This window comes from Ursus maritimus, unplaced genomic scaffold (assembly GCF_017311325.1).
Source record: "Ursus maritimus isolate PB19 unplaced genomic scaffold, ASM1731132v1 scaffold_23, whole genome shotgun sequence".
Lineage (NCBI taxonomy): Eukaryota > Metazoa > Chordata > Mammalia > Carnivora > Ursidae > Ursus > Ursus maritimus.
In genome coordinates, this window is record NW_024424786.1 from 36,004,436 (window position 1) to 36,017,408 (window position 12,973).

Consider the following 12,973-nt stretch of genomic DNA (forward strand, 5'->3'; position numbering starts at 1 on the left):
CCTAGGCTGCTGCTTCAACACTCGCTCTAGAACCTTATCTCCATTCCCACCTGCTACCTGAGGTCACCCACACGCTCAGCAGTGGAACTCTGAGTAGAACTCAGCTTAGACATGTGGTCTCATCTCTTTTCCCTTCCCTCTTCCTGTGGTGGTCTTCCCTCTATCAGTAATCCTTTACAATGAAATAATCAGAACATGCTCTTTTTGTATCGCGGTTGATCTTTTATTGAAGACACGGAGAAGGGGAGGTTATTGAGCCTCCTATTGAAATGGAGATGAGAGAAAAGGAGGGCATGAGGCCAATCTCCGCCTGCAAGTCTACTGCAAAAGGATTTGATCCAGCTGAGGAAGGTTGGAAGTTATTAGTATGTGCTCCAGCGAACCGCCAAATCATCTCCTGCGTGGACAACGTAACCACCGGCTCCTGAAAAGGAGGAATGAGAAGTGGATCAAGTGATTTTTTTTTTTTTTTTAAAGATTATTTGTTTCAGAGAGAAGGAGAACACGAACATGGGGAGGGGCAGAGGAAGAGGGAGAGATTCTTAAGCAGACTCCCCACTGAGCATGGAGCCCTATACAGGGCTTGATCTCACAACCCTGAGATCACGGCCTGAGCTGAAACCAAGAGTTGGATGCTTAACTGACTGAACCACACAGGCACCCAATTGGTCAAATGATTTCATCACCAAATCACCAAATAATGGATCTCACTTTCCCCATGCCTTGGCACATTCCCCACCAAAGCTCACACACTCACATCTGGGTGTTTGGGGCATTGTCACTCTGTGGGGCTTTTTGGCACTCTCTCTCTCTTACCTTGGCTCAGGGGTTTGCCATTGCTCAGGGGCTCCCAGTAGGTCCTGTCATTGGTGTTGGCCTTTATGCCCCGAACACAGGTGATGTAGGGGCCCCATGAGCTCTCCTCTGCTGTGAAACTGTGGGGACAATTAATGGGTTTCAGGAATTTAGAATTTTCAAGGGTAACCTTAATGGGCATTTCTCAAACTTCAACGTACCTAAGCGTCATTTGAAGCCGTTATCGAGAAAAACCGATTTCCTGGCCCTATCCTCAGATACTTTGATTCTGTAGGTGAGGTGGGGACTAGGAATCTGCATGTGTCGTTAACACTCCAGGTGATTCTGCTGCAGGCACTCCACAATCTACGCTAAATTAGAGGAGTGATGCCTGTTTCTGCCCCTGCCTCCCTTCCTGGTAGACCCTCTGTAGTCAACAACTGCTAACCTTCTACCCCAAGGTAGTAACTGTTGAAGATATATGTATGTATATGGACATATAATTTTCTCTATAGCGTCTTACAGCATGTTACTAGACAAAGTAAATAATTGCTGATTGGATTTAGGGAGTCAAATGAACCATAACTTTCTGAGGCAAAGTCAATATTTTAATTTTAATATTTTATCTCTTTAGGCCAGATAACCTTAATCTAGGGGTCTATGAATCTGAAAGAGGGGAGCATGGAGAGACTCAGGGCATTTGTGAAACCTCTGATTTAAGGACGAGTTTCGTGTGTATGTTCACCTGTCTGGGATCAGCAGCCACTGCACTCATCTGATTTTTATTTATTTTTTACTTATTTATTTTGTTTTTTAATTAATTTTTTATTATGTTCAGTTAGCCAGCATATATAGTACATCATAAATTCTTGTTGTATGTAGTGTTCCACTGAACACTCATCTGATTTTTAAAGGGGTCAGTGATTCAAAAATAATGACCCAGTGTTCTGAACACCAAATGACTGACCTAAGAGGTTCTATTTGTTGAAGGAATTTTGTTGACAGAAGAGAGATCCCTGGGACTTATTTACCCATTAAATGAACATTAATTTAGTACCTACTGTGTGCTAGAAGATGACAAGTCTCACCTTTTTTTTTAACCCCTGCCGTGAGATGTAGATGGCCAGCAAAGTACTGATGAAGACGTGTTTCAAATGTACGTTGTTCAGGTGCATATGTATTCTTACTGAGTCTTTCAAAATGACCAAATAGCTTCACCTTAGGTTCCGTACAGACATACCTAAATCGAGTTGCATTTTCTTTCTCAGCTTGTTCCATCACATCTAGGAAGACAGAACCATTTGGCACAGAGACCGTGGTGTTATCTATTTGGTTATTGATTACCACAGAGTAATATACTTCGATTTCAGAGGGTGAGACAGCGGGTGTCACTGATACAGGCTCCTGAGTGGAGATGTTGAAGGAATCTGGCAAAGACAAAAAAGCAGAGAAGAATTACTATTCAGAATAATAAAAATGATGTTCGAGTTTACCTACCCATCCAGCCCCTCGCCCATCCCTACTTTCCTTTACCAAGAGAAGGATTTGCTACAAGGAGCAAGAATCATCAGCCAAGGGGCAGATCTCTTGTGTGACTCAACCAGATAGGCACCAGCTGGTAAATGTGATTCGGCTCCACTCCCAGCTGTTTCAGCACTTCAGTTGCGCTGTCTCCTTTTCTCACAGAGGCTCCTGAGTTTTCGCAGTTTTGTTGCTGTCGTTTCGTTCTTGTTTTTGTTTTGCTTTGGTACAGCATACAATAATGCTTCCCTTTTTTCTTGGGTGCCTTTTTATTTCTTAACATTTATTGAAAAGACATTAAATGCCATGCACTGTACTGATCATTTTACTTGGCTTATCTTATTCAGGCCTTACAAAAACCAACATTAGATACTATTATCATTTGCATTTTTTGTACTAGTAAACTAGAGTTTGATATTAAACATTTTGTCTGAGGTCCCTAAACCTACCTATAAGTGGCTGAACCAGGAATGATCAGAGATAAAAGTCAAGTCTTTCATCCCTTCTTGAAAAATCAGTTGTTTGAATATACGATTCGTGCTCTAATTTTCTTGTAATACTGCCATATTCCTCCCATATTCCTCTGAGCTCCCTGAGGGCTCACTCATTGTGCATAACAGAGAGTCAGGGACACCATAATAGTTTAGAATGGGAATGATGCTCAGAACATCTAACTGGCCATCAGAAAACATCCCTATGGAGATGGACACCATTGAATCAAATCTACCTTGTTGATCAGTGTTTGAACCAAGAACAACATCTACTACCCTGTTAAGAACAAATCCTCAGGTGGTTATAATCACTGGTGACACATGGAGGACTGAGTTCTATCTGGGAACCATTATGCTTTAGTGGTTTATCTGGTCACTTTCGGTCCCTTAGGACACCTTAGTCTCACATTGCTTTGGGTATTATGCTCTTTAGTACCTGAGCCATAGACACAAGAAGAGTCTTTGTTAACATCCAGGTAGGTCTTTCCCATCAGAGCCGGTAAGATTTGAGCTGCAGCAGTTGGCATACGGAATGCTCCTTGAGAAATTTCTGCGAGCACTCTATCCCGTGTTTTTTGGCAGTCCCATTGATTTTCATTGTAATAGGTTGGTGAAACAAAGAGAGCCTAACGTGTGAGAGAAAGAATGAGAGGGAATGAGAATGAATGAGAGAAACATCAAATAAGGGGAAAGCCTATATCTAACGAATTCAGTAAATATTTGCTAGACATACAGGGGAAGCACCTTGGACAACTAGGATACCTTCCTGTCACCAAGAAATTTATAAACTAGTTTGGGGGGAGGTGGGAAATTGCTTAATAACACAACCAGTAATGGCATCAATGAGAACAGACTTTCTCTAATGAGAGAGAAATATTCACTCTTGTATTCATATCCACTCGTGTAGCCTTGACGCTGGAACAGTACCTGTCACATAGGAGACCCTTGATAAATGCTGTTAACAGACAATCATAAAGGAGCCCCTAAGGTGAATGCCTTAAGAGAAGCAGCTAGTGCCATGGTGTTCCAGAAGAGGAAGAGCACATAAACATTTGGTGACCCTGAAGAAAGGCTTGGTGGAGAAGGCAGTACTTGAGGTAGGCCTTGACGGTATGACAGCATTTCATTAGGAGACAGGAGAGGAGCGCTGCAGCCAGGGGGACTGCATGAGCAAGGACGCTAGAGTAGTTGCGGCCAGGGCATGGCCTGTCTGTGATGACACTGTCTGCATCTTAGCAAAATCCCCAGGGGATTCCTCCTGGCCTGGCAGGACTGGTGTACAGGGGAGACTCAGGGTGATTGTGGAAGAACAGGCTGGAGAGTGAGGTGGGGGCCACATCGGTGGACCCCTGAGCCTCAGGGTGAGGTGCCTGACGTGATTTCCTTAACAATGGGGAATCCAATAGCTTCTTGAATAGAAACTATCGAAGCAGCAGATGTAAACTGGATCGAGGGGACAGCATGAGGGGGTAGGAAAAGTCAGGAAGGTATCAGAGTGAGTAAGACGGGGACCAAAATGGGTTGGTCCTGCAGACATCACTCTGTAGTTTCTCAGGGAAGGACAGTTTCTCTTTTCATTTTCTTCCGAAGACCCTTTAAGTTAACCAAGAAGTCAACAAGCATTTGTGGGATATTAAAAGAAAGGATCATATTTCCTCTTAAAAACTGTCTTGTAGGCAAGCAGCTCTCAAGCCTGCTGTGAATGAACATCACCTGTAGGGTTTTAAACCCGCCCAAGGCCCATGCTCCCCCTCTAAGTTTCTGTATTAACTGGCTGGTGTGGAGCCTAAACATGAGTGTTTTCCAGCAGCTCCTGCAGGTGGTTCAGATGTGCAGCCGGAACGGGCAAGCACTGTTTTATCAAGTCCAAACTCAGCAAGGCACAACAGCCACACCAGCACCAACAGTCAAAACAACCTGTGTGACTGGACACCTGTTACACCCCCAGCTGCTCCTTGTAGTTTTGCCCAAGGACCCTGCCCTGGCCACGTCGAACACCTTGATCTTCCTAAGATACGTTACGTTCTTTCGTTCCTCTGGTCTTTGTCCTTGCTGTCCTCTCTCCCTTGGAAAGCCCTCCTATCCTGGGGTGGCCTGGCAGACCCCTACTCATACCAAAGACCCAGTGACATTTTTTCTGTAAATCTTCCTTCATCTCTTCTTGTATGTACCTGTTAAGGTTGAGTAAATCAGTGAGTGAGTGCAGCAATGAAGCCCCAAACTTCAAGGAACATATACAGGACAGAGTAGGTGCTGAGTGTGAGTTTTGCAACCAACTATTCAGGTTCCATCCACGTCTGAATTACTCTTTGGCTTTGTAATGTTAGGCAAGGTACTGATACTCCGTGACTCATGCACTTCTTCTGAGAAATGGAGGTGATAATATTTTCCTCATTGAGTTGTTGTGTGCATCAATGAGCATGGCAATAAAGACTAGCTGGTATTACTGGCACTGCCTCTTATGACTTGGACAACAATAATCTAATCTGGGAGGTAAGCACCAAACGCTGGTATATGGCAAAGGGTGAAATTGCATTTGATAGAACAACATAGTAGGTTGGAGTAGACTCTAGAATGACAAAAAAGTTGTAGTCAAGAAAAGCTTCATGGTCGCATTGGACATGGAAAGATAAGGATCTAAGGTGAAGAGAATACATTTCCATCAGGGGCAAGAATCACGTAAAATCAGTTAGTATAGGAAACAGAATGGGTCATATCTTAGAGGTCCAAGAAGAAAGGCTACAGATATTTCTTTCCTTCATGACTCCCTTCTCTGTCTTCTGTTTTACCCTGTGACTTACCTGCATAGCTTCTCCTGTACTATATATGTTTCCGAGGAGACCATTTTCTGTTTTTTGAAATAGAATCTCATTTACCAGTGACTTCGTATGATTAACAATATTCTTTATAGCCTTTCTATCTGTTTGGTTCTGCCTTCTTGTTATTTTCTCCTTCACACAGGTCAGAGCCAGGACAGCCATCGCACCAGTATCTGCCAGGAAACAAAACAGTGGTGATAGGGTGTCTGACCATTCCTTGGACTGAGGGTCTCCTGGTATGTACAATTTCCATTGCTAAAAGAGGGAGAGATCTAGACAAACTGGGAAGATTGGTCATGCTGGTTGATGATGGAGAGAAGGATTTGAAGACATAGCAATCATCCCTCCAGCTCTCACCACTCAGATATTTCCAGATTTTGAGTAACCCTGTACCTTGTACTCAGTAACTCACCCGTTGGTCATAGAAACACATATGGATTTGCAGGTTCATACACGTGAACAGTCTCTCGCTTCTATATCTTGGTTGTTCTCATTTTTTTCACCTATCAGCCATATTGGCAAAGGAATTGAGAGAATTCATGATGATACCCCAAACAAGATATGTCTTTGCAATGTTTCAATGTTTCCATTAGGCCGATTAGAAAATAGCACTTCAGAGAATTGTTTTCCAAGAAAGCTTCTTAAGGGGGAGGATGAGGCAAGAGTTTGGAAGAAGGGAGGATAAGATCTTTTTTCTGGCTTGTTACTTGGTCCTGCCTGGATCCTTTTTTTTTTTCCTTTCAGTGTCATTTTTTTATAATAATATTTTTTTATTATATTATGTTAGTCACCATACAGTACATCCCTAGTTTTTGATGTAAAGTTCCTGCCTGGATTCTTTAGGTGTGGTACCTTCCATCTCCCATTGAAAGAAATCTCACAATCTTCTTACTATCCAGAGATACAGAGTGGTGATTTTCTTTGGGCTTCTTGGAGAAAGATGAGCTTGTGTATCTGGATCCACTGGGGCTGAGCAACAATACTAGCTGTCTACAGGGGGAATCTTTTTGGATGTGTAAGCTGACCTAGGAGAAAATTTCTAGTCCTTCTCTGGTGGATATACAGACCTCATTGTTCAAAATATTGGGCCTTGTCCATGCAGAGGTTGTGTTGTCCACGTAAGCCCACACATCCGAATGGTCCCAATAAATTAGAGAAACAGCCAAAATTAAGATAAATAAATTCTACTGTTCTCTTTTCTCTAATACTTCCTAAAATGTGTTATATGAAGATTCTCACAAAATATCCTTATTTTACAGAGGGGAAAATTAAGGTCAGAGTTAACATCCATTGGTTATGTAATTCAAAGAAGGGGTAGGGTAGGAACTAGATCTTTCTACTGTATTACACATCTGGGAAGATGCTTAAATGCCCCCCAACATCCATTCTTCTCAAAAAGAAAATTCTCTTCCCTGATCACTATGGTAAAGAGGATTAAAAACGTCCAAGTACTTACCGGCAGAAAAACTCAAAGGAAAAGACTTACCGGTGACTGTGTCCTCTATGCCAAGGGAATTGGGTTTAATGACTCACCTACTGAGAACTGTTCATGGAAATAATAATTTTTATTTCCAGGTTTGAAGATTTCAGCAACTTTACGAATCGAGTACTTCCCTCTGAACAGACACAAGGCCAAAACATCCAGGCTGAGCTGGTAGTAGTTAGTCAGTGGATTACCATCATGTTCTTCTGTCAGAGAGGAAAGAAATACCTTACTCATGGAAATAATACTGGAGTAATAAATTTTCAGTCTATTCCTAATCTATCTATTAGAATTTCTTTACATTTAAGGAGAGGTGAATAATAGAGGGGGGAAGATCGCCCATAGAATCAGCAAGCCTGAGAAATGGAAAGGCTGTTAAGAACCACCAAATTCAACTCAACTCCTTTCATTTCTTAACTGTGGAGACTCAGCACTAAAGAGATTAAAATACCATCCTGATACTCAGGTGGTTACAGAACTAGGACCAGAACACAGATTTCCCGCAGCTAAGCCTCTTGCACTTTCAATGCAAATGTGTTCAAACTATAAGTAGAAGTAGAAGAAGTGGGGGCCATCTCAAAATGAGATGGGATCAGAGCATCTTAACGAATAATAGGATAAGTACTGGGTGGGTGTTGAAATAAAAACAATGCACTTCAGTAACAACCATCATGGTCAGCCTATTTGTCCCAGTGATAAAGTACTTTGGGCCATCTTTAGCCCTTCTACTAGTATCATATGCCATGGAACTTCTGACATAGTGTCTTGTGTTGCTCAGCTATTTCTGGTGTATTTCATTATTTGTCTAAAAGCCAAGCTTCTAGAGAACAAGAGAGCTGTGTTCTATGAGTTTGTGTGTGTGTGTGCGTGTGTGTGTGCGCACGTGTGTGTGCGTGTGTGTGTGTGCGTGTGTGTGTGCACATGTGTGTTCATCATCACATGTAAGGTTGATGTGAGTCGATACGCATTTGAACCTATTTGAAAAGAAAATTCAAGATGCATGTTGAAAGGGAGGAAGGGGGGCGCCTGGGTGGCACCTGGGTGGCACAGCGGTTAAGCGTCTGCCTTCGGCTCAGGGCGTGATCCCGGCGTTCTGGGATCGAGCCCCACATCAGGCTCCTCCGCTATGAGCCTGCTTCTTCCTCTCCCACTCCCCCTGCTTGTGTTCCCTCTCTCGCTGGCTGTCTCTCTGTCAAATAAATAAATAAAATCTTAAAAAAAAAAAAGAGGGAAGAAGGAAAAGTGATCTATGAAGATATATGGGATGAATAGAATAAAGAGGAGAAGGAGAGACTGAAGGGAAACTTGTTCAGTTCTGAACCAGTGAAGGAGAAGACAAGGTTGTCCAGGGTCTCTGAAATTTTGATTCTTACCCATATTTTTAATTTCTGTTTGGAATTTATTTTCTAGATCTCTGACCAGTTCAGAAGAAGTTTTGGAAATTCCATCAGGCCCTTTACATGCTCCCACAGCCAGGATAGCCAAGGCAAGCTGTCCCGAGGTTAACGATGGCTCTGAAAAGAAAAGTATTCAAGTTTAACAAGGTACATGCTTGTGATTTTTTTGGCCTCCTGTCTTGCTTGTGACTTACATCGCCTGTCAATTCTCTCTTTTTTCCCACTCTATACAAATACTTTACTGTCCTCTTCTTTATTCCCAAAGCAGAACCTTTTCCAGCAGTGCTGTATAAATGCAAGCTACATTTTAGTCTTCCCCATGAAATCATGGGAGGTTTTTGGAATCATGCAATCCTTATAAAAATTTTAAAAGAAGAAAAATAGATAATAAAACCTTGGGATTTACTCTCTTTGTGGGTGCCATCTTGCCAAGATAGTAATAATTGACCTAGTTTTTCTGCCTATAAAATGTCAAAATTCTCAGGCTTCTCATAATTCTTGCAATAATATTGTGAAGTAGGTAGGCGTGGCTTCATTTCCCCATTATCTCAATTAGAAAGCTAAGGCTCAGTATTGACATGAAGGACTCAGGGGGGAGCCTGTACTCAAAGCCAGTCCTCATCTGGGGTGCCTAGGTGGCTCAGTTGGTTAAATGTCTGACTCTTGATTTTGGCTCAGGTCATGGTATCAGGGTTGTGGGATTGAGCCCCATGTTGGGTTCTGTACTGAGTGCTGAGATACTCTCTCTCTCTCTCCCTCTCCCTCGGTCCCTCCCCATCTCTCTGAAAACAAAAACAAAAACGCCTGTCCTCATCTCTATTTCACTGTGGTTCCCTTGCTATTGTCAGGTTCTCATGTGTTTGTTATATCCCTGTCTGGTTGTGAACTCAGCTAGCTTACAGAACGGTATTAGTGGGTAAGAGTCTTTAATTTCTTTTGCTTTTCCTTGTGTCCTTTTGAAGGAAAATGTTTCTCAGGACTCAAAGAAGTAAGGCCTAGCTGTAGAATAAATGGCAGAGATGTGATGATGTGAAGTCCCTTTCTGTCCCCTCAAGTTTTATACAGCTAGGATAGATGTAGCAGGGAGACTTTGGACACAGATAATCTTTGCTGTTCTGTTGCTGGAGATAATCTTTATGGATAGGTAAGTCTTTTCCTAAATCTTCCAGAGAATATAGGTACTCACCTGTACTTCTTGTAGCGAGAAGGACTTTTTCAGTCAGCTGTTGATCTTGGCTTTGGCTCAGGAACCCACCAAGTCTGAGGGACAGCAGTACATTGGCGGCTTGGATTCCTTTGTTATATTTTGAATTGATCATTGTGCTTATCAGAGGGTTTAGAGCAGTATAGTTTTCTTTGCTTACCTCTGTGGTAGAGGAGGGAGGAAATAACAAATACACACTAAGAAAGTATTAAGGAACAAGAACCCTAGGAACAGGGTTTGTATTAAAACGTTCAGTAACGATGTGGCACAGACAGAGCGATCCAGTGGTCACTGGCTATGTTGCTGGAACAGTACGAAGGTGGGTCTGGAATCTCTGCTACATCAGGTATTACTCCTTTACCAACCAGCATGGAAGTGTTTCCGTGTTCTAACAGCTATTTCAATCTTACTATTGTGTACTGGCAGAGTATCAGTCCTGCCTGGGAGATCTAGTATCATTCCCTGATTTTGACGATGAGGCCTGGATGTCATTGGAGGTTAAAGAAACCTCCGTAATTGAAGGCTTAATGGAGACTTGAATACATGTCTTCTGACTCCCAATCTGTAGTCCTTTCTACTTGCTGGATTGAGTTCCTTCCCTTCTCTATTTTCTTCTAACTCAATTAGTTTATTAATTCTGAGGGAAAGAAGACAACTCGTCTATGTTATGGTGGAGATTGACCCCAGAGCTGAATTGTCTGGTTGCTCAACTGACCTGGCATCAAGATCACTCTTTGGCAGCATGCACCTTTCAGAAAACCCTAAACTCTTATCCTACAACATGCCCAAATCTCAAGGGACAGGATGGTGGAGTCACATTCTACTGTGGAAGTAAAAAGAGAGTCCAGAGGCCTCAAAAACTGGAGGAAAATAAGAAGAGTTAGTTACCACTTAAAACATTTTTAAATGAACTTTGTTCAGGGGTGTCCGAGTTGCTCAGTTGGTGAAGCAGCCGATTCCTGATTTCTGCTCAGATCATGATCTCACGGTTGTGGGATCGAGCCTCGAGTTGGGCTCCACGCTCAGCTCAGAGTCTGTTTGAGATTCTCTCTCTCCCTTTCCTTCTGCCTTTTCCTCAACTTTCTCTGTCACTCTCTCTCTCTCTCTGTCCGTCTCTAAAATAAATAAATACAATTTTAAAAAAATATACGTGGTTGACATTCCCAAGAAAAATCCCTACCGATCACCAGATTATCTCTTGGGTTAGTGGGATACTGAGAAGAGCATGAGCCCTGTGTTCAGTCAGACCTTAGCTGGATTCTCTGGTCCTTAACTTATGACTACGGGTGACTTACATAACTTTCCTGACCTTCAATTTCTTCATTTTAAAATTGTGGATATTAACCTCTATTTTATAGATATTAGACAAGAAATCACTTAATAAACTGTAAAATACCATACATATTATCACTTTCAGCTCAACTGGACTTTCTTTCCTTTTTTTTAAATAATTTTTTTATTATATTATGTTAGTCGCCATACAGTACATCCCTAGTTTTTGATGTAAAGTTCCATGATTCATTATTTGTGTAGAACGTGCCCTCCTTAATACCCGTCACCAGCCTATCCCATTCCCCCACTCCCCTCCCCTCTGAAGCCGGATTTTCTATCACTATTTTTAGAGAACTGAGGCAATGTGATTTCTCTACCCCCAATGTGGGGCTCAGAATCATGACCCCAGGATCAAGAGTTGCAACAGTGGTTTTAGAAAAGTCCTGGTTTGTTACAAGAACAATTGGATCATTGATGAATCATGGCTGAGATTTTGTGGAAATTCCAGTTCAGCAGATTTTCTCGTACTGAACAGAGTTTTCAGTTCCTGGTCAACCACTCATCAGTTTCCTTGACCACTAAAGATGAAGTTAATTATTTTGTACAATGAATTGAATTTCAAAACCTCCACACATACCCCCTACTCTTAGGATATGACAAAATAAATGACAGGCCAGGAAGAAAAACTAGAGTTGGCAGAGTTTGTGTTTTAGCTTGTGTGAACGTAAGACTTTCTGTGGCGTTGACCTCCTCTTGTAGGCTACAGAATACCAGGAGCATGTAGTCACCGATGGCAACATGAGTCATCTTTGGACTGGGTTTAAGTTCAATTTAAGGTTAAAGACATAAAAAAGAGAAATCATGGCCCTGAGAGCTACACCAGGCTTCATGACAGCACTTGCTTCAACACGTTTCCCCAATTATCCTCAATCTATGGATGAAGCTAAAAAAAAATTCAGAAACATTGGATCATTCAGCTAGTAAGGGGTCAGACTACACCTGAACCAGTTTTTATTTCTCCTACTTAGTGCTTTTTAATAGAATCACACGATCTTGGGATCCTATACCTGGAGGAGAGATGATGAGCTTGTACCCATATCCTGTGGGGATGAGTTGAGGGAGGGAGATATGTACCTTGGAACATCTAAACTCAATAATGACAAGAGAGAAGTCTTTGTTATTTGAATGGGATTATTAACATTATTTTTTATCTGTCTCGTTATAAGGGGTTAACCTAAAACCCATGGGTTGAACTTCAAAAAAATAGATTACATCTCAAATTCAAAATATAACTTTCTATGATTTTGAAAAATTCCTGGGATCCTGAATATTCTGTCATTGAAAATGAAGAAGAATAGACACTTGCTTGGTAGGATTGCTATGGTGAAGAAAATCTGAATATAGGAAGAAGAGTTAGGCAAGTTAGCATTGAATCTATGACTGCTCTTAAAAAAATATAAATTATGGAACATTCCTCACCATGGCCTGTCACGTTTTACATTACTCATAGAGTATAATCACATATAGAACTGGAATAGGGTCTTTTCTCAGGTCACTCTACACCAGTCCCCTGCCAGTAGACTTTAGAAGACTATCACACTAGGAGTAATTTTAGCTCAATGCATACTCACCACAGATCTCACATTGTTGCCTTGGAATAAGAGAAAATAATAGGAGCCCCATTAGGGGCAGCTGGTGGGATTGTCTCATCTCTCCAAGTGTTCTGGAATGGCAAGGGCTTGTCTGGCTATATATTGGGTGATGGCAGAGATGAGAGCTCCTCCTTTAGCTTGCCTCAGCCTCTTTCACTTATGCAAATATTGAGCAATGTCATGGGGTGTGGTCAAGTGTATTTGTCCAAGAATTGTGATAAACCAGGAAGAAGACTTGAAAGGTATGGTTAAAGAGGAAGAGGAAATAATGTTCTTTGTTTCCTATCCCAAACTTTAGGATTCCCATTCCTTACTTACCTTCAGCCCAATGAGAATAAA

At 41.8% G+C, this 12,973-nt stretch overlaps 2 protein-coding genes and 1 long non-coding RNA gene across 8 annotated transcripts in view; 2 read left to right on the top strand and 1 right to left on the bottom strand.

Annotated features, from left to right (window-relative positions):
• LOC103666165 overlaps positions 1 to 5,598 on the top strand; it is a 39,544-nt gene extending 33,946 nt beyond the window's left edge. Inside the window, exon 4 of the long non-coding RNA XR_005837134.1 lies at positions 3,715 to 5,598. This is a non-coding gene — a long non-coding RNA (uncharacterized LOC103666165). The remainder of the gene's footprint in view (positions 1 to 3,714) is intronic.
• On the bottom strand, positions 202 to 12,772 carry TCN1 (transcobalamin 1). 5 transcript variants are annotated; one of them, XR_569454.2, is made up of 9 exons: positions 12,614 to 12,772; positions 9,693 to 9,872; positions 8,483 to 8,623; positions 7,160 to 7,312; positions 5,609 to 5,799; positions 3,244 to 3,433; positions 1,884 to 2,222; positions 817 to 935; positions 202 to 424 (listed from the first exon to the last, which is right to left on the bottom strand). XR_569454.2 is itself a non-coding variant. In XM_008694195.2 (9 exons), exons 1-9 carry the CDS (start codon positions 12,690 to 12,692, stop codon positions 363 to 365), a joined length of 1,305 nt encoding a protein of 434 aa, XP_008692417.1. In that variant the 5' UTR covers positions 12,693 to 12,772; the 3' UTR covers positions 202 to 362. The 5 variants fall into 5 exon arrangements, 1 of the variants encoding a protein (XP_008692417.1); XR_005837125.1 differs by having other exon boundaries at positions 7,160 to 7,315; XR_005837126.1 differs by lacking the exon at positions 12,614 to 12,772 and adding an exon at positions 10,599 to 10,751 and having other exon boundaries at positions 7,160 to 7,315.
• LOC103666168 (oocyte-secreted protein 2-like) overlaps positions 8,520 to 12,973 on the top strand; it is a 130,451-nt gene continuing 125,997 nt past the window's right edge. For both annotated transcript variants that reach the window (XM_040639153.1, XM_040639155.1), the window contains exon 1: positions 8,520 to 8,653. The gene's annotated coding sequence lies outside the window, so the exon portion shown is untranslated. The remainder of the gene's footprint in view (positions 8,654 to 12,973) is intronic.